The sequence below is a fragment of the Acanthopagrus latus genome, chromosome 13, assembly GCF_904848185.1.
Source record: "Acanthopagrus latus isolate v.2019 chromosome 13, fAcaLat1.1, whole genome shotgun sequence".
Classification (NCBI taxonomy): domain Eukaryota; kingdom Metazoa; phylum Chordata; class Actinopteri; order Spariformes; family Sparidae; genus Acanthopagrus; species Acanthopagrus latus.
This window is the reverse complement of record NC_051051.1, coordinates 6,896,210-6,917,788: the sequence shown is the minus strand read 5'-3', so window position 1 is coordinate 6,917,788 and position 21,579 is coordinate 6,896,210. Positions and strand designations below refer to the sequence as shown.

The following is a 21,579-nucleotide window of genomic DNA, read 5'->3' as shown; positions in this document are numbered from 1 at the left end:
ATGGCAGAATAAACTCAACAAAAAAATGTGTAATACCTTTAACTGCTGCAACCCTCCTAACTTTTCAAACTGTGTTTTTTTTCTGCAATGCTAACTGGCTGTAGTCAAGCTTCACATGTCTGACGTGTTGTGAAAACTTAATCCTCTGCCTGCGAATCATTCTGTCACACTTTGCCAAATGTCCCTGAAGTCGAGTCCTCTTGGGGCCAGTCCTCATTCAAGTTTGCTCCAGCCAGTGACTGGAATATGCTACAAAAATCCATCAAACTGGACAGTTTTACCCCTCTATATTCTCTTAAGGACAAGGTTGTTGCAATATATTACTGAAAACAAGCCAGTGTTCTGCCTTGTAATATGCTTCCCCTCACATTACATAAATTGGAGGATTAAAAGCTGCAAAAACCAACTACCTAATTGCTCAGATAAAACAGCATTTTAGATTCTGGTTAAAAAAAACCCAAGTCTCAATAACACAGCACCTCGGCTCACGTGGCCGCCTTGTCCACATCTTTGCAAAGTCGTTGCAGGCCGGAGGTCAGGGCAAACTTGAAGCTGTGCGGGAGGTTGATGTGATCCAGTAAGTCAGGGGTGTCGACCACCAGTGCTGCATGTTGCATCAGAGCCTGATGCACGACTGTGCACTGCTGTGGCAGGCCATGCTACAGGGTAGAGCAGCAGCCAGCGGAGGAGCTGTGTGAAGAAAGGCAGCCAAGGAACCCTATTTATAGATGTAGGCAATGTGGGGCATTGTTTGGGGGTTTGCAGTGGACTGAACTATCCGGTATTCAGACTAAAGCAACATAGCAGAATTTTAGCATTCTTACATGACTACAAGAGCATCAGCTATCTAGATTTATCATGGAAGACATGTTGGGGCAAATCAACTACAAGCAGGTGTGTATTTAAAGATTTGAAGCTCAGATCAAGATTCAGATCGCTAAAACATGACTTGGAGGCCAGACAGCTTTCACAGAGAAACATTGGAGCGTGATATTCAACATATGGTTTCTTTTCGAGACAGCAGCAGTAATCATGTCGTCATCCATCCGTGATAAGGTCTCCACCTGTGCCAATCAGCCACCTTGTTTGGAGCTGTAACTGCAGTTCCCCTTTGGGATGATCAGCGCAAATTGGAGTGCAGCGGTTGAAATGTTGACAGGTGTTTACAAGATGCACGAATGAATGAACAAGTGCTGTGAAGGGGACGAGTTTTTCCTTGTTTGCCGAGGCAAACAAGGAAAAACTCTCGGCCTGCGTGCGCGTCACCTGCTCTTAAACCTGAAATGTGAAAATGTAAATTGGGCAAAGGAGGTGGACTGAGGTCTTGATTCGTGACACATTATGTAAATTATGCTCGGTGACTCATTCAAAGGTGATGACGAGTTATGTGCACATCACTGTGGATGAGACATAAAAGTGCACACCAGAGTATCCTAAAATATGATAATGTCATCAATCATTTTTACATACATACCTAGTTCAGACTTGGAGCCACCTGTTTTTCAAAGCTTTTATATAAGACAAACAGTGTGAATCCCTCAGTCTAAATATAACATTTATTGGTTTCCGTGTAGGTTGAAACCGTCATCATATTTTGCCACTCAGTCATCAGGCGTCAGTATCTTAATGTCAGTGTCACAGATGCTTCCTGTTCATTTTTTATTAGCATTTAATGTGCTTTGTTTTTTGCAAATCTCACAGAGAATCTAATCTGCATTTAAAAAAAAAACCAAAAACCTGTCAGATGTCCCCTGTTTCTTTGTATCATCGTGAAATGCTGGCAGCGTTCAAAAAATTGGATTGCACGCAATTCTTCTGCTGAGATCACTTAGACGAGCAGAATGGAGAAATAAGCGGCACCACTTTTTCAGGCCGTATTCCCAGTTTGTTTTCCCTAAAAATTGTAATGAAGTGTTTGACAGCACTGAAATGATCTCATTGAACATCCTGCAGTGTGCGTGTGGACTGAAGCGTACTCCAGAGTTTTTAGCGGTAATGTGAACTGTGGAGAATATCAGTAGAAAGTCAGCCACATGGCAGAAGGTCTGATGTTAGCTGTGTCCTCTGGAACATCTGTTGTTTGGATTTCATCAGGCAGACGAAGAGAGAGACGGAACGAAAAGAAAACAGCACATCGATAATTAAAATTGCCGGGCTAATTTGTTTTGTTCTGTAAGTGCTTTGCCTATGGGACATTCAGTTAAAGACGTGGGAATGTTTAATCAAATTTCCATTAATATTCATCTGAGCTGCAGCACCACCGTAGATCCCTCTGGTTACCAACATGCCTCTCCATAAGACTTCGTAATTACCAGATTTTTATTTCACCATCATCATCAGTTTCTCCATTCGCGGGCAATCTGTTTCACACAATATGAATTTGATTCTCTTTCTTCTAAAGACACTTAGATAGAGAGGATCGCCGTGTGACAGTTTAATTACATGCTCAGTTTAGTAATGGACAAGTGGACTTTGCCCCCCAGTGGAACAGACTCTTTTTCAATTACGTAGTGTCGCAGTTTTTCATCATGTCAAGAGGAGAAGAAATAGTGGTGCTTCTCTGAAGCAATTCTGCCATCTGCAAACAATAAATACCTCAGATTTTTGACTTTAAGAAATGAGCCTAATGATTACAGAGAACTGTGATTCGTTCCTGTTCATAAAAGCACCGCCTGGAGGTTCTCGTCCTTCCACAGATATGCTAATGCCTGAGCTGGTAGTAGAACATATAAGGTAGGAAGATAAACTCACTGCAACTCATTTTGCACTCTGCCTGACAAACATCTTCATGAGATTAAAAAACATGACTTGCTGACACACTGTGCATATTAGGTATTAGGAGCTAGTATTAAGCGGTATGTTATATGAAGATGCAATAGCATTTTTTTTTCTTGTGAATAGCAAGTGTATTCACAGCAAATTTATCAAAGAACAGATAGAAACATAACATGTAAAGCTTTTCTCATACCAGTGTGATTCTGAAGAGTCTAGCAAGCTTGTGTTGTCACCATAGAAGCTGGAACAAAAAACTGATTGTTCTATTTGTTGAACGACAAAAGATAAATCAGCTAAAATAATTCAGCAATTGTTTTAGTCATTGTTCTAAGCAGAAATGTCAAGTGTTTGTCGGTTTCAGCTTTTAAATTCTGAGGATTTTATGTTTTTTTGTCATATCTTATAAGATAGGGAAGTTACATCAGACATTTTTTCTCATATTAATTAAGATAAAATATTAGAATGCATAATAATCAGAATATTAAAACAATTATCAACAGATTAATTTATTTTAAGAACAATTGTTAATTGCAGCCCTGATTGCTAAGATGTGTTGGGATGCAATGTACTTTGCTATCCCCTTTTGGCTCAATTGTTCTCGAGCTTTCAAACTATAGTTGACATTCAGTGATCATATACATACTTTGTATGTAAGCACAGCTGAGAGCATTGCCAACACTCGACATCAACATCTTGCAGGGACCTTGGCAGAGTGACTGCTTGGCACAGCTTCAGCGTTGATATTTTTGCAGCCCAAATTCCAACTCAATCAAAGGCATCAGCACAACTTCCAACACAATCCCCTCCACCCCCAACTTAAATCATCAACAGAATATGAATATTAACAGTTTTGAGGTTATGACGGCTATTTTCTGGTGTTGCAGAGAAGTTGGCGTGCTTACCAACTAGCCCTCGCCGGTCCCAGTCTAAGCTCCTGTGCTAGTGGTGTAAACAGCCACACAAATCTGGTCCCTGAGCCCGGTCCGGACCGCCAGCTGAACTAGCTCACGGTGGCAATAGTTAGAGGCAATTAGCATTTACTATGGTGATATGCTGCCCCTCATTTGTTCTGAGTATGGGTTAGTTGACAGGTGGCTAATTCTTACATATTGCATCTTTTAAGAAGAAGCTCAGCAATCCAGCGTTCCATTCAAATACATGTTTTGCTCTGAGTGCCGTTTATATGCAACACAAGCTGCGACTGCAGTTTGGAGTCGGCATCAGCTCGGTGCATTTGAAGTCTGGGATTACGCCCTGTTATTTGTTGCAGATCTGCCTGAGCTTAGTGAAGATGGATGGGGGGTGACCGGGATCAGCTGCAGTATCTCTTCAGTCATCCCTGGCTTTCAGTGGAGGTCGTATCAGAGCCTTAGCTGGGTTATTCAAGGATTTTGTCATCCTTGCTCATGCCTTTGTCACATCCTGTTTAGATTATTGTGATGCACTTTGTACTTGCGTAACACAGTCATCCTTAAATCATCTTCAGTTTGGCTGAAATTCCGCCGCCAGGCTCCGAGCAAAGTCTCCTCACTCACACTGTTATTTGTCCTGTTAAAAACCTTTAAATACTGTCTCCCAGCACATTTCAGATTGATATTTAAATCCTATAAATCCTATTTATTATAGTCCTGATGAATGTCTTTTTAAACTGTACAGTATGTATATATGGAGAGAAAGAGATGCAGATTCCCAGTTTGAATTACGTACGTTTTATGAGGCAGGATATTCACATCATTTAATGTATTTAACTTACCATAAAATCAGTGAAGAGTAGTGCACACAGCTTGGGAATTATCCATGCAGTAGATTTAACAGGTGGCATACAGACACTTTACTTACTTCATTAGGCTCATAAACACTGACCTCAGCAATGTGCGTCCAGTATTTTGTACATTTTGCTGCCTGGGTGAATATTTTTAAGACCGGGCCAATGTTTAATTCACTAAATCAACTGTTTGCAGCAGGATTGCAATGCTCTAGTCCTCTGGCTGTTTCCATTGGACAGCTGAATCCATTTCCTGAAAGATGTCATCCTTTATGCTGGCTGCATGGCTCCACGTCTAATGTTTGTCAGTCTTTGAATTTCTTTCCTGACTTTTCCTGTAGCTTGCATGAAATGTCCCAACACCAGAGTCAAGATTACTTTATTTGTCCCTAGAGAGAAATCTGTCTTTGACATGAAGGCTGCCACATACAAACAATTGTACTAACAGAGAGGACAGGTCACATTTTCTAAAATACACATCAGTGTTTATGACAAATGCATTATGAATAATGTACATTCATCGCATTCTCGAAGCATGATGACAATATGGCATGTATCTTCCAATATGTATTTTTAATACATTACATCACTTTTTCAGTATATTTCCGAAATTGGATAGAATACGTAAAAGACATAAAGATAACCTCAAAGTAAAGTGTTTGGTAATCCTTTAAATAAAGTAACATCTACTTCCTATTACAAGTAGAGTTCTGAGCTGCTCTAGTAAAGAACTGCAAAAGAGAAATTAGACATTAAAATTATTTTGAATGTAGTTATTACCTGTTGGTCAAACACAGAGACATCCTCTGCTGTCAGGGTAGGACACGACTGCTCCCTGCTATTATTCACCCCACTGCTCCAAAGAAATATGTCACCGCCCCTCTGCCCCCATTAAAACACAGCAAGCTCTGGATCCAACACTAACAGACTAATCACTGCCTCTGTAAAAAGAAAAATTATCATGATCCGGTTTATCTATGCTCACGTTTCTTGTGTGGTATTCCCTCAGCTTGTCTCTCTTGTACTTTGTGCTGAGACATAAACCTCCGTATAATACCATCGGAACAGCCTCTAACGATGAGATGTGTAAAAGTAAAACACATCGTTAAATAAGAATGGTAAAGATGAAACAGACAATAAGCGAAGAGCCGTAAAAAACCAGAGCCTGAGTTGTAAGTTGTGGCATGTTGAGAGGCTCGGAGCACTTAACTGGAGCTCCAACTCTGTGTCGAGCCATAAATACAGGCATTTTGCAGGAAGCCTTCCGAGAATGAAACATGAAAGGTTTTATCGTGGAGTTTTTACAGCACTCAGCATGCTCTTTTTTAAAAATTTTTTTTTTTTTATCTCCCAACCTTTTTCCGGGGGGCTTCGGACCACTTATTGCTGCCCTGACCTTGGGCACCGTAACAGAAAGTACAATATCATAATTTCGTCTCAAGGATTTCACTGGCATTACTGTTGAGTTACATGGAAAACCTCTCATGGGAGCCCCTTTACCAGGCAGGCATGCATGTTAGATACTATCCATGGGTTTTTTGTTTAGGTGCAGGTATTATTTATTCAATCCACTGCACAATATTCCCTCAGGCTTCCTCTCTGCGTATTGTCTGATTGAAAGTTGTGACATAAAAGCAAAGTCTGCTGCAGTCTGATCAGCCTGAGCATCCAGGAGAGCAACACATTATCACACGTTATTAGATTGTATTTGCTACCTCTTGATCCCTGACCAGGAAATAAATAACGGCGCGCGATAAGCATTTCGCTGTTTTGGGTTTTGAAAGGCATTGTTTACAACCGGATTGCTCATCTTTAATTATCCAGCGCCAGCCCTCATTTACGTTATCTGCCCGAGGAAAATGAGGCCGCGCACGCATCAGAGCACTTCTCCCCGTGCACTTTTCAATTCTCCCAGCAGGCTCTGGCCCATAATGTCATCTTTAATATGAAACGCGGAGCTGTTCGCGCACGCACATGGCTGCAAACTTCCGCATCCAATTTCACAGGTTCCAGCTCGGAGTAAGGACACCAAAATACAAAGACTTTTGACTGAATAAACAAGCGCCCATTGTATAAATGAATAAACAAAAGGAGTTAAAACAAAACAATACGCAGCTCGGTTTTTGTTTAACGATATAAATGCTTCAGAGATAATGCGCAGATCAAGCCGAACAGATCTGCCTTTGCTAAAATGAACGTCTGTGACACAATATCAGCTTTTTCACGAGACGTAGTGACACTAAACGGTGCGACTCTGAGAGACGGATGGGTTTTTGTGTCTACGTTAGCATCTGTCATCTGCTTGACAAAATGCTCACGCTGAATTTTTTTAAAGAATGTTTACCGCCGAGTAAAAATCAGTTGCATTTTTGATGACTTAATTACTGCGAACGGCTCGTGTGTCTGATCGTAACTGTGTGCTCTGTGTTAACAGTGCAACGTGTAGCACTGGATCTGCCCGTATTTAGGCCACTCTGCTCCCCCAGGCTTACAACTTGTGTGCATAATTCCGTGGGTTATAACAAGCAATTGCTATATATAAAACAAGGTTAAGTTCACAGACTCTGATAGATTGGTATTGACAAGTGACTGATCGTGTGCTGTGTCAAATCCTGTGGTTGTTTTTTTGTTTTTGTTTTTTTCTTTTTAGTCGGTCAGTAGACACATTATTCTATTTTTATGCCAACTTACAAATCGCCCAAAGCATTGCTGACGAGCAGGGGTTTGTGGTTTTAACTTCACACTGCTAATTTTAGCCTCCTGGAGCACTGCCAGATCAACATGGCGCTGTTAATTGCGCCCACCATATGGTCCACACTTCATAAAGGCCATTTTTACTTAAACGCCATAGGAAGTTGCGGAAAGACCTGCCGACATTTACACTCAATTGAATTTTGCTAAAGAGGCCGCGTATCAGGCAGAGAGGGAGAGACTCCCTGAGCAGATCTCATTTGCAGCCGACGGGGGTGGGAGGCACGCCTGAGGTGTGCTGAAGAGGCTGTGCAGTCGCAGCCAGGATGCCCCTCTGAGGACTTCTACTGTCAGATAGTTGCTGGAGAACTTCTCACTGAGGGAGACTGTGTTCACCTGTCTTCTATTGAAACCACATCCAGCATTAGAGGCTGTAGGTTCACTCTGGCACGGCATCAATGGACCGTATTCATACGGCAGCCATTTTTCTGTGACTTCCATTCAGGGTGGGAAGCTAAAATGTTGTTCTGCTGAGACATTATCGCTTCATAGCTCACTGATTTCAGAAATCATCAAACTGCAAAGATAGCATTACGTGATACGATAGCGAGGGCTAAACTGATTATCAAATATCAACACACATCAATTATTTAAGCCTGGAAGCGAATAGAACTCAGTGTAATCTATTGTTAATCAGGATGCGGTTGGATGCTAATGTTAGCTAAGAGGTTAGCAAATGTGTTGTTTAACCTTGAAATATGGCCTGATGTCTGTGTGTCTGCGAGTCAGGACTTTGTTAATGTTTGGATTTGCACCTCTGAAATTCAATTAAAGATCCAGTGTGTAGGATTTAGTTGCATCCAGCAGCAAGGCAGCAAATTTGCTGCTGACAAAATACCTCTTGTCTCAAAGCTCACTGTAAGGTAACAAAAACACAATGATTATCAGTTTCAAGTGGTTATACACCAAAGAAAACATAATAACAATAACTGTTTTGTTATTTTTACATGCTGTAGTGATGTTAAGGTGTTTTGTCATTTTTCAATAGCCGATCAAGAGCAGGGTTTAAAGAAAACAGTATGAAGTGGAAGGCTTTTTTTGCTACAGAGTGAACATAAGCTTCAGCCCCCTCACCACACTCGTACGTTCACACAGTCCCTTAACTATCCTCCGTGCTTCCTGCAGGCAGCACTTTGGGCTGTGTCTTTGCACTCAAGTTGACATAACAACACCTCGTGCATGTTTTGCAAGGATTTCACTTGAAATCTATGTTTAGGCAGACCGAAACTAATGGGGATCGTTTTTCACATGGCAGGGAACTGATGTGCACAAACAGCGGTGTGTGTCTGTGCGAAAAAAAGGTCATACCACCCCGAACGTCGTTTTCGTTCATGAAATTGAACTTAATTATAGTGCAGTTGTTCTCCCCGCTGTGTCCTGTGAGAGATTAGAGTCGTACGCCGAGCCTTAAATCACATCCAGATCAATAAGCTGCGACTCTGTAGCCTGTTCTGCTGTGCTGGTTCTGCAGCAGTCTAAATAGGAAGCTGTAATGATTTCTTCCACTCCGGCATACATATACGGTTTAAATATATAATGCACACATACACACACACGCACACACACACACACACACACACACACACACACACACACACACACACACACACACACACACACACACACACACACACAAAGCCCTTTACCAACAAATCACACTGTGAGCATAATTGATATTGTATTGCTCAGTTAATCTAATGGAATGTAAGAGGCGCCCTCAGTGAGTAAGCAATACTGGAGTGAATAAAGTGCTTTGACTTTAATGTCCTCAAAAAGATAAATGGTTAAAGGGAATGAACTTCAGACACACGGGCGGTTGTCCCAGAAAAAAAACAATGAAGTGGAGCAACTGTATTTCAGCTGGTTTAACAGCACAGAGCTGCAGCAGGTGGTACAAAACCTGCCTTAATTTACACACTGATAAAAAGCACCACAGACGACGACAACATCACCTGTACGCTCACACTGGCAGTGAGATTCGGTAAAATCACTAGATGCTGTGCAGGCTGCAGACATTACAGACTATTGATTTAAGACAGAGGTAAATAAAGCTGCAGTGTTATAAATGAGAAGCAGTAAGAAAGCAAGTTTACTCCATCTACTCCATTACTGCAGCATGTTTGAGATCTAGCTGCAGATTTCACCGTCTTGATGTAATAACTTGTGTCATCCTCAAAGATCTGTCTGCACTGATCCCTCGTCTCCAGACTCTCTGCTGTCTGACATGCAGCCAAACCGCTAATTACATGACAGTTAATAATGACCGTAACTCAAAGCGTCTCATATTTTATTTTTCTGGGGGGTCTGTTGGCTGATGTAATGCTTTTTTTTCTCCTTTTGGAATGACAACAATACGGCACGGTGCCATCTACATTTATTCATAATCCAGTGATCCTTCGTGAGCGTTGACCAGTGAAATTGAGTCAATTACAGCAACAAAAAAGACACACTGACAAAGATAAGGCAGACCCGCAATTAGCTTATCATAATCCCTTAAAACATAATGGAGGATGATTTGACAGGTAAATTAAAACATATAATAAAAGTTATTTAAAACCCCTAAAACGTTACAACTACGGTAGATAATTTGATTAACAGATTCAAAGAATTTAAATCCGAAATAATAATACGGTTGCGCAAAACAATGGCAAGTAAAGGCTTGGAGGATTCAGTTTAGTTATACTGGTTTGTATATACTGTATTTAAAGGGGCTCTGTGGAACTTCTGTGCTGTGTTTGACGCCAGTTTATATTCACAGACTTCATTTCTAAAGCGACATTAGCTACTGTTGTTCTGTGCTAGCAGAGCGGAGAGGCGCTGAGAGAGACGGGGAAGGTTTCATTTTTCCACGTCGTGTTATTGTCCGCTCAGTTACGGCCATTTATAAAGTGAGTAAATTACTACAGATTGTTACGTGCAGGCCCTTTAAGAGCAGTAAAATGTCAAATAAAACACATTTATTTAAAATCCCTGTAAAACCTTTCAACTGTGGTGGATAATGCGATTAATGCATTTAAAGATTTAAAGGTGCACTGTGTAGTTTTGGGGAAGAAATTGATAATCCAAAGAGAAACATTTTGTATGCCTAAACAAACTTAATGAACAAACTGTCTTCGTTTTCATGACAGAATAAACTGAATAAACAATTTCATACTGTTTCACTTTGCCGAGCTTCAAATGATGTTCTGGGGACCTTCATTTCCTCTGAGAAAAGGGAGTAAATGTAGAATAAAAACACAGGTACATGATGAGTAGAGGTTGGGAGGATTCTCTCAGGTCAAATTTCTATTTGATGTGTACAAACTGTATATTTGAGGGTTGCTGTATGTTGGTCCAGGAGTCTGGTGCACTGAGAGGACATCAGTATGCTCTGCACTCATCTTCCCACCACAGAAACTGTCCTTTGTTCCACATAATTCAATTGCACATTGTTAACAATTCGTAATGTCCTTTCATAAAATGTTTGCAGAGGAATTAACCTCTTTATGCACCTCTTTAACTGGATCATGAATTTAAAAAAACTAAAGATAATTAGGGAAATTTACAGCAGATAAAAAGAAACAAAAAACGGCCACTTGAGGAAACTCAAAGCCCTGCGAACAGCCCGAGCGCACCTCTGCAGTGTGATGTGGTGCTCCTCAAAGTAGGTCGCCGCTCCTGGACTCCCTGCATCATCGCTGCCAGCCCCCCCCCCCCCCCCCCCCCCCCCCCAGAAAAAAAGAAATTAAAAAAGACTTATCACAAGCGAGCGAGTCAATTAGGAAAAACTAATATCTAGCATTAGTTGGGCCACTTGGCATCTGGTGATTAAACAGGTGATAAATCAGTGCAATCTCGTAACCGTGTGTGCACTCAAACACCTGCAGGGGACAGCCTAAGATTATGCTGCTGGTGTGTAGCAGGACTGAGTACTGCTGCATGAGGGAGAGGAGATGTGTTAGAGATACAATAGATAGATAGATAGATAGATAGATAGATAGATAGATAGATAGATAGATAGATAGATAGATAGATGCTTGTTTGCCTGGCCTACATACACACGCACACTCAGCTGTACACCATTGGTCCACACTGGCTGGATGCTGGTGTGTGCTGCTCTGCCTTTGCACCACACACACACACACACACACACACACACACACACACACACACACACACCCAGCAGAGGCTATACACCGCCTCTCTCTCTCTCTCTCTCTCACACACACACACACACACACACACACACACACACACACACACACACACACCAACTCTGCAGTGACGTGAGGAGGAAGACGGGAGGCTGCTCTTATTATAATTCAACGTCAGACCAAGTTTGATAAACGCCCCCCCTCCCTCTCCATCCATCCATCCATCCCTCCTCCCCTCCTCTCTCTCTTCTCCTCTCCTCTCCTCTCCTCTCCTCTCTCTCTGTCTCTCTCTGGCCCATTTCAGTGGTCCTTATCCACAGTAAGGAGATCCGCTTTCTCCTCTCCTCCTACACCACCACCACCATCTTTGAGATAAAACAGTGGCTTTAGGTTTCCAGCAGCAGCAGCAGCAGCAGAGAAGGAGGAGGAGGAGGAGGGCTGGCGCTGCAGTTGCGCTGGCACACATTCAACGTGGGAGCACACAGTGAGTGAGAGACATAGAGAGAGAGAGAGCGAGAGAGAGAGAGAGAGAGAGAGCGAGAGAGAGAGACCCGCCGCATCTTGTGGATTTCTTTTTTAGCGTACCAGCCCGTGTACATGGTTCTCCCTGCTGTCTCCTCAGTCACATCCAGACCAGGAGTTGATTCCACTTCTCGGGGAAAATGTGGCATCGCACACTCGCGGCTGTGCTTGTTTTGTTGCATTTCTGCGGGGAGTCGCTGGCCGGGTTTCCAAACCAGATCAACATCGGTAAGTTCAGCCGGGATGCTCCGACCGACCGACCGACCAACCGACCGACCGACCGCACGTCTTTGTTTGCACTGTCTTAAAAATCGGGACCCGGGGCTCATTTTTGCGCATTTGCATAATTCATCACCAAGTTCACTTCTCGTAAAGGTTGCCGGGATTACCCGCGCGTGTTCAGTCCAAAAAGAAAAAAAGAAGAATACAATAAAATAGTTGATCCAAATTGTCACAAGGCGAGTTTCGGTATCTTTCCTAAAACGACCTGATGCGATCATGTGTGCGGTGGTGCGTAATTGTCGGGCACTGCCCCCCTCACCCTGAGAACAAGTCCTCTCCTTGATGTGTGGCCCGGGTGAGCTGATCTGAGAACTGTTCCGTGTGACATCTTCTCTCCTGTAGGTGGACTGTTCATGCGCTCCACGGTGCAGGAGCACAGCGCCTTCAGGTTCGCTGTCCAGCTGTATAACACCAACCAGAATGTGACGGAGAAACCCTTCCACCTCAATTACAATGTTGACAACCTGGAGTCCTCCAACAGCTTCTCCGTCACACACGCCTGTGAGTACTCCTGCACAGTGTCAGCTGCTTAATGCCAAGTGTTCTCTGCCTGACAAATCTCCATGCACTGTGTTTTTGGTATGAAAAGCCCAATGCAATTATATTTTCATAACTGAATCCAGAGGAAATGACTGACTGAACACACACAGTATGTTGAAATGTTTGTTGTCGCTGCATTTGTCTCGTTAGCAGGCCAATCCAAAAAAAATGACACTGATGTTTATGAGCTGAGATCTGTTTTGTTGAGTACATGGAACACACACACACGCATGCACACACACACCTGCCAGCAGTCTGGCCAAACTCCTCACTCATGCAATCCAAAATGCACCAGCTGGATGATGGAGCATGATGGCCCCTGTAATTGGCCAAACACAGTGATTTTGTAAACTGAGTAATTCAGTAATTCCAGAGAAGCTGATCCGTGGCGCTCAGATGATTCGACTTGAGAGTGGGGGTGAAATGAAACGTTGCTCCGCCGGGGTCGTTGTGGCATCCGGCTGTGACGTCACATAGAGGCTTTATGAGTGATGCCTGCATGTTCCAGAGTGTGTTGTGGGTTGTGGTGGCTGACACTGGTTGGTTTGGATGAATCAGGCAAATTGTTGCTTTTTTTTTTTTTTTTTTTTTTGGGTCATCTTGCTTGGAGCTACTATTCGGCTATTGCATAAATCTCCAGCTTGAGTGGTAGTCGATGAGTCGTTTTGAGTCATTTGAAAAAGAAAGCCGCATTTCTCATGTTCTGGTTTATTTACTCCTCTATGAAAACAAACTGTATCTTTGGGTTGTGGACAGATTTTGGGCCAATACACACACATGTTTTTCAGTGACCCCTCAAACGTATTTATCAAGATGTTTAACAAAGATACATAATGTAGGCAAGAGATTATACAGTTTAAAAGTGCGAGCAGGTGTCCCCTGTCCCGCTCAGCTGCTTATACAAGCCTGTGGACGATTACTTTGAGGTGTTTACTGCTGCTGGACTGTGGATTTCTTCGTGAGAGGACTCAGGATGGATTTTCCAAGACAGTCCAATGGATGTGACTTCATGCACGTTGTCAAGGTCCTCCTCAGTGCCTCCCTCTGCTCGGCTAACAGAGAGCTAACAGCAGCTAGCGTCAGTTTAGAGATGGAGTCCGCTAACACAAGCAAACGTCCGGCTTTCGAGCACAACGCGGAAGTTCCACAGAGCCCCTTTAAAAACAGTGAACTTCCTTGTCTAAAACGACATCAGTGCACAGAAGAAGTAAACTTTACCGAGAGCTGAATAATCATAAATTACGCCAAAGGCTCTTTTTCAGCATTGGTAGTTGCATATTTTTCATGTGGGCACGTATTGACCAGCATATCTGCTGATACACCTGTGACAGGCCGATAATAACAGCCAAATGACAAATCAGTCGGGCTCTACACCTATCGACGGATTTATCGACCGTGAAAATAATCGTTGCGGCCCTTGCCTCGCACCTGAAACTTTCCCATCTCTCCTCTGCCACAAGATGAACAAAAATACCGCTCATGTTGAATATTTGAAAGGTAAAAATCACCTTCTTAATCGTCATTTGTTACCACCAGTGGGGCAGATTAGTAGCCATCTTAAGCCTGTTACCCATCCCCTTTGATAATCATTTCAAACACATGAGGTCACAGCAGCAGCTAGCGCCTCGGTGTCTATACTCCTCACCACACTTTTGATGGATAAACAACCTAATGCATCAACTGTAACGCGCCGTAATCCGTGTAGTCATCTCCGCAAAACATGATGGATTCGATAGGAGGAGCTGCGAAGTGTGAGACGGCTTCATAATTGGTCTACCAGTCAATCCTCTGCCATGTAGGGCACCAAGTTTCTGTCTGGAGAATTAATTTGTTATCCTTCTTCCCACCAAACTGCACTTCACACTTCACGCTTCGGGATCAGCCGCAGCTCTCCAAAACTCTGTCAGCCACCGCGGTGATGGGGAGCGGCTGCGTAACCTAATGAAGTGAGAAAAAAGGGGCGAACAAAAAGGAAAAGGAGTTGTAGCTGGCACATCACGGCTGTAATGGAAATGCAAAAAACGCCACTGAGGTGAATCAGAAGGGGAAGACGAGGATGCAGGTTAACAGTGATGTCCACCACAGCCCCGCGCTGTCGGCCACTGAGTGATTACGCTGGAGGGACGCTCGGGGTCAGTGCTTAACTCAAGGGCACTTCAGCAGTTGTTACTGAGGAAGAGTGTGAATATTACATGCTTGGTTTGTCCAGATCAGGGATGAAACACAAATGCTTCTTCTGGAGCTCGTTTGTCATTTTCAGGAGGTCCAAAGGGAGCCGTTATGTGAAATTACTCATCCAGCACAAACTTTTTTTTTGTTTGTGAGACTGTCAATGAGCTGTTTTTTTACTTAAATGTCATTGTTAAACGTTTGGATTTTGTTCTGGCCACGCTCAAACAATTTCATCACATGGGATATCGATGCATGTTTTGAAGTGCAAGTGCGTTTATTTTGCAGGTTTATGCCCCTAATGAGACATTTACAGATCGACTTTTCACAGAGTTTGTGTAGGGCGTTTAAAGGACGCGCCCCTGCCACATGTGGAGCGCTGCAGAGTCAACGGAGGCTTGTTGAATCAAGATTCTTGAAGAATTATACGAGGCGTCACGTTGACTGAACCTGAATCCATTGTTTTTCAAAGGAGCTTAAGGGGTTTTCTTCCTTTAAGGATAAGAAGAAAATAACCGAGATAATCAGGGGGGATTAATTTTTTCGCGAGATAAGCTGATGCAAGCTGAGCTAAGATGCTTCCCAGTTGACAAAGACCAGTGAGCAGCTCATTATTGCAGACCAGCCAGGCCAACTTGTGACTAAGGCGCCGCTCGGAAAAAAAAAATGCACCCAACTCCACGATTCTTATTTTTAGTAGCCTGGATTGCATAATTGCCCCTGCTCGCCTGGCAGGTGTTGATGTAGAGGAATGTGATGATTATGATTTGACACATTTCTGTTATGGTTAGTCATCGCTGTGATTTCCCCACAGCTCATACAGTTGGTTTTTGATAATATTAGCAAGTGTTGAGACGACTGAGATGATTTTAAATCTGCTAATGTGCTTTGCGCTCTTCGGGATTGTCTAGGAAACTAATAAATGAATGTACAAAGTCGGTGTATTAATGAGAAGGATTACGTTTTGGTCTGAGCTCATTTGTTGCGTTTGTCATATGGATCCTGAGCGGAATAAAGCAGGACAACACTGCTGTCCTCCAGCTGGGTCAGTATATAATGATTGTTACAAATCCCTGATGGCAAATGACTGTGTTATTGGCAGCGTGGATCAATAGGTGTAGGGCTATAGTCCAGTAGTATTGTGTGTGTGTGTGGCTCCAGTTTGTTCTCCAGCATGGAAAAATCAATTCTCACCAAGCTTTCATTTTCTCTGTCTCAGTCCCTCTTTACTAATATATGGCCGTGCTCCAACTTCCCCTGGCCACAGACACTGAATCTTCAGTTTGATGCTTGCTCTGCAGCTACGAAAAGTTGATAAAACAAACAAACCTGCGAACGGCCAACAGATACTGTTGCGGCAAACCAGTTTCCAGTCACAGCGACCTGATTGAATTGACTCCGACAAAGAGGAACCTCACTCGCGCCATCCTGTTTATTATCTCACCAATTTGCGCTGGCTGGGGTGGAGCTGCAGGACGTATTGATGTGACACCTTGCCCCGGGCCGGGACAGATTGTGTGCATAAATGCAGAAATGGGAAGGTTATATCCATTTAGACCGAGGTCAGGGCGGGAGGAGACAGCAGAGACTGAGAGCCGCTCTTCCCGGCTGGACATGCAGGGGGGAGTTGAACCAAGTGCATGTGGGATTTTGGATTTGATGACAGGAAAGACGGCTGGAACAGTCCACTGCATATCTTTATCTACAGAGCATTTACTCCCAGTGTAATTAAGTGTCCATGTTCAGTATTAAACATCTCATGAAATATCATGTTACACAGTATTATTATTATTGATATTATCATTTACAGTTACCCTAAAACAAAAGAAAACAGAGGGGTTTTTGGTAACACTATATAATAACCATCATTAATAAATGGTAAGTTAATAGTTAATTAAACTGAAGTTAATAGTTAGTTAACTGTTAACAATGAAATGTGTTGAATCGTTTATGAAGCAATTGTTGAGGGTTATAAACATCAGTTGCAAGTACACAAAGTATTTATGAACCATTTACAAAGTGTTATAAACTTTACAAGAAATAATTGTTGAATAAGTGGTTTATAAAGCATTTCACTGGTTGTTAATTTAGTTTAATTAAGTATAAGTGTACCATTCATTAGTATGTTTGTTTGTTAGTCGGCTGATTTGTAATCAGAATTACATGAAAACCACAAACTGGTTTTCCATTAACCTTGGATGCAGGATGGGTCTGAGCTCAGAATCGACCCCATTAACTTTGGTGCAGATCCAGATAAAAGGATGGATCCAGGTTGTTTTTTCCTCACTTTCTTTGACATTGTGAGATTTTGGTGTTTTTCGACACAGAAAGTAATTAGGTGGCTGTCATCTGTGAGCGAGTGCAATTTTGATAAAAACCCTTTTTCTGCGTTGTTCTGTGTTGTTTTTTTTGTCCTCGTGGTTGGTTGTTACAGATCTGGTGAGTTTGAATAATGGTTCAGCAGTTGTGGGCTGTCGAGTTTGGTATTGGATTAGGCTTGATTGAATTAAAGGAGACTGCTGGGTCTTGGTTGAAGTGTGCGCTCTACTGAGTGCTATTTCAGTTTAGTTTATAATAGTTTCACAAAATATTGTGTCCTGACAGACATAAAACAAATGTACATGGTATAATAACCATCAGTGATCATATCACTGTGAAACCCTGACTCATACTGGTTTACATGAAGGTAAAACGCTTGCACATGAACTCAAACGTCTGAAATCTCAGTGATTTGTCGGCACATGCGTATATCGTTGCCATGTGAAACAAACAAATCCTAAAAAGCCCATCATGCATTTTTTAAGACTTTCCTCTTTCACGTCTCTCTTCTGAAGCGGCAGCAGCAGAACGGATCTGCTCAGATCAAACATTCTTCCAGAGATGAACTTTCCTTTTTATCCATTTAATTTAATCAAATGTCAATATGACAGCGTGTTTCTCATTAGTGTGTTTATTATAGCTACCTATCCTCCCTCTGCTATGACTCAACCAGTGTGATGCTGCTCAGACAGAGGCTAATGTTAGAGCACTTCACTGTGTAGGCAATGGACAGTCCCACTGATGCAGCATAGACCAGTTTGTGTAGCCAGATCTCCTCCTCCTCATCCTCCTCCTCTTCTTCTTCTTCTTCTTCTTCTTCTTCTTCTTCTACTTCTTACTTTTGCATTATTAAGGTTGTGGGGATGCAGCGACTGCACTGACTCACATGCTGTGTCCAAATAAGATACGCGTACCACAACAATGCTTCGAGTCAAAGTATCCTATTATCTTTAATGCCTGTTTTTTTTTTTTACCTGCATAGAGCCAGTGCAGGCAGGGGAGCGGCAGCGTGCATTCAACTGCAAATATTTAATTTGAATAGCTTCAAGATAAAATGTGTCTTTAATGAAGCAGAAGAGATAGAAAGGTTCAATAAGAAAATTAATCAAATAGATTTTTAAAAGACAAAAATGATGACAAAGACATCCAGTTAGATAGATTTATAAGCTAAGAACAGCTGTGGGTGGAACCAAAAACTAGGGAAGATATACACCAAATGTCCTATAGGTGTAGTATTCCGTGCTTTTTTTAAAGGAATACTTCAATATTAAGGGAGATATCCTTAGTTGCTTTATTGGCCAGAGTTATATCTGATTGATGCCACTTTTATGTCTGTACTATGAACTGTGAAGCTTCAGTGAGCACAAAGAGTGACAACAGAAAGAAAACAGTAAGTCCAAAGGTAACAGAATCCACCTACCAACACCTCTAACACTCACTAATTGACATGTTGTATCTCGCTTGTTTAATTTGTGCAGAAACTGGGATTTGAAAACAACACTTTGTGATATTACGAAGAGATTACGTCCCGGGGGGAGTCACTTTATGTTGACAAGTGGTGGGGATATAAAAAAAGGGCATGGCCTGAGCCGCTACAGGGTCAGCGGTATGAAAATACTCAGCATAAAACACACAAAAATGTCAACCAAGCAAGTAATAATGACCCACATGCAGCACATCCACAGCTTCAACACCATGTCAATAGAACAATGCCAATATTACATCACTGTAGAAGGCACCAGTCCATATCGGTCAGCAGCTTTCATTTGTTATCCGGCATTCCTTGGTGCAAGCTTCTTTTCAGTACATGTTTAAATGAAGCAGTGGACATTACATATAAAGTGAGAGGCGTAACCTTCAGGTAAAATGTTGTTTGTTTGAGTTGTCAGTTAATGTATGAGTGATGGCTCTTTGTTTCGGAGTCACTCATGAAATTTTCAGTTGATCCTAATTAGAGATGAAGTCTGCTGCAGCGTGAGCTCTGTAGATTAGTCATTGATCAACCTTCTGACATTTAGTTATAATGACTGAGAAATTCCCACAATGAGGTTTTGCAGGTACATGTGATGAATTTGTGGTTTGTGCGCTATGAATAGGTACAGACGCACACACTGACAGCTGTTTTGACGCTGTTGAACCCCGCTGATGAAACGCAATCGACTTAATTGTTCTTCTTCTGTTCTTCAGCGTGAATATGGACATACAGACGGGTGTGTAATGGCGTTTCTGCTTCTATTTATGGATAACTGTTGGAGTGGAATTCAAACTTGTGCACAGATGCCCATTTCCACAGTGATTAAGATACATAAAACAGACTCAGGGGCACGCACAGCTTTAGAAATCTGACGAAAGAGAATGTGAATGCATGTTTCTTTCTTTGTGTGCACACAGGGTTTCATGCATCCTGCCCCTGGTGTCTAACCATGTCTGTGAGGTTTCCAGGCAACCATAAAAAACCCAATATGTTAGTCAGCGAGCTTTGGAGGTGCTGGTATCTTTGGACAAAGCCCGGCTAGCTGTTTCCCATGCATCCAGTGTTTGTGCTAAGCTAAGCTAACAGGCTGCGTACTGTGTGTTTATATTTACAGACATATCGATCTTTTTTTTTTTTTTTATCCAATTCTCCACGAGAAAACAAATAAATGTGTCACAATGTGTGACTATTCCTTTAAGGATTGTAACAACTCTCCCACAGCCATCTTTTCAGAGGCTGTGTGGTTTTTGAAAGAAGTGGCTCAAAAGAGGACGATTTCACCAGCTGGAGCATTAGAGCTGTAAAGCTTTTATAAATATTTTAATATCTGAAGTTAAATGTCAAATTGGCAATGCTCTTCATCACTTTTTGCTGTAGCAGAACGGACACGCTGGAATATAACCAAACAATATCTAACAACCTTGGATCCGTCATAACTCTCAGAACTCATTTAAACCGACAAGTCATGAATGATGCATGAGCACCACAGACAAGGTTGTCAACTTGTTTGGCCTGAGGGAGCACATTCTGTATGATAGTTTCTATCTTAATCCACGCTGTTTGGCCAGAGTAATAAAGATGTTTCCATAAAACAAATGGTTATTATTGTATGGCGGCGTAGCCAACAAGGTCACTGATGATGAGAGGAAAAACAAGTCCGTGTTACCCTGTACACGCCTAGATTCAGATGTCAATACTTCAGCTCAGCATGAAAACCCCATTCACCATCTTTGGTGAGACATGGAGACAATCTTGTGTGTTTTATTTGAATGCTTTACACAAATCCTCTGGATTTGGGAGCCCTTGAACAGAAACAGACACTTACCCCAAAAGCATGTCCTTTTATCATGACGCACTGTTAAAAATATCTGTGTTACTGCTACTGCAGCCAGAGTCCTGTCAGCTTGGATGACCTGCCCCAAGTTGACAAGTACTCATCCTCAGATTTGTCACGGCGTGCTCACTGCGAAGCATAATAAAAACATAAAAGCTTTCAGAATGTCGTTGTCTGAATTTGATCTAACTAAAGAGTCATTTGACTCACAGGCAGCGCAGTTTTCTAACTGATACTTTCACCGACATTTGACCCTGAGTTTAATAAGAGCTTTTAGGGTGTATCGCTGTGGGGCAAGACAACACTCATGGATCATCATGCAGAATAAATGCATTAGCTTTCTTTGAACAAGGGAGCACTGATGCCGAATTCAGCAGCAGCAGAGGCTTTTAAACATCCATTGACTGATGACATCGCTGTCAGTCAAGTGCAAAATGTTTTTGACCAAAAACCAGCCTACAGCTGTTGTAAGCGAAGTCTCATTTCTTATTTCTCTCACACCCAGTCCCTCAAACCCGGCCGGTCGTAACACTGTAAAATGGCGGAATAGCGCCGAATAGGTTCAGGGGCAAGCCACTGGAGATGTGCAGTTTAGTCTTTCATCCTGCGCATCAGAATGTGCTTACATGTCAGCGCTGTAACAGCGCGACGGTGATCACAACTGACAAGCTACAGTGATGCTGCAGCAGTTTGTTGCGGTCTTACACAACGTCCTTCAGCTCGGCTGCCTCTGCAAAGCTCTGCTGTTATTCACTAAATGTTACCTGAGAATATCCAAAGAACAACAAGCTGTGAGCGACACAGGAGAAAACATGAGAAAGGCAAAGGTGCCATCGGGGCAGCGAATAATTTAGAGCAGCCGTTTTGGAAAAGTAAAATCCTCAGATGTTGAATGTAAAGGAGACGCTTTACAACATGACCTCAAGCGCTTCGGTGTTTTCATGTTTTAAATGCACTTGAAACCAGAAACTATTCAAACTCTTATCATTCATATCTGATTCATCATTGTTGTTAT

The 21,579-nt window shown here is 42.3% G+C and overlaps 1 protein-coding gene across 9 annotated transcripts in view; it reads left to right on the top strand.

The window, feature by feature from the left end:
- Positions 1-21,579, top strand: part of LOC119030977 (glutamate receptor 3-like) — a 93,081-nt gene that overhangs the window by 1,606 nt on the left and 69,896 nt on the right. For 7 of the 9 annotated variants that reach the window (XR_005078482.1, XR_005078483.1, XM_037119011.1 and 4 more), the window contains exons 2-4: positions 11,729-11,908; positions 12,047-12,174; positions 12,571-12,729. Coding sequence is in view for 7 of the 9 variants with exons in the window: in XM_037119011.1 (XP_036974906.1) it covers positions 12,087-12,174; positions 12,571-12,729 (247 nt within the window). In the remaining 2 variants the exon portion in view is untranslated. The other 2 variants (XM_037119010.1, XM_037119008.1) reach the window with 2 other exon arrangements.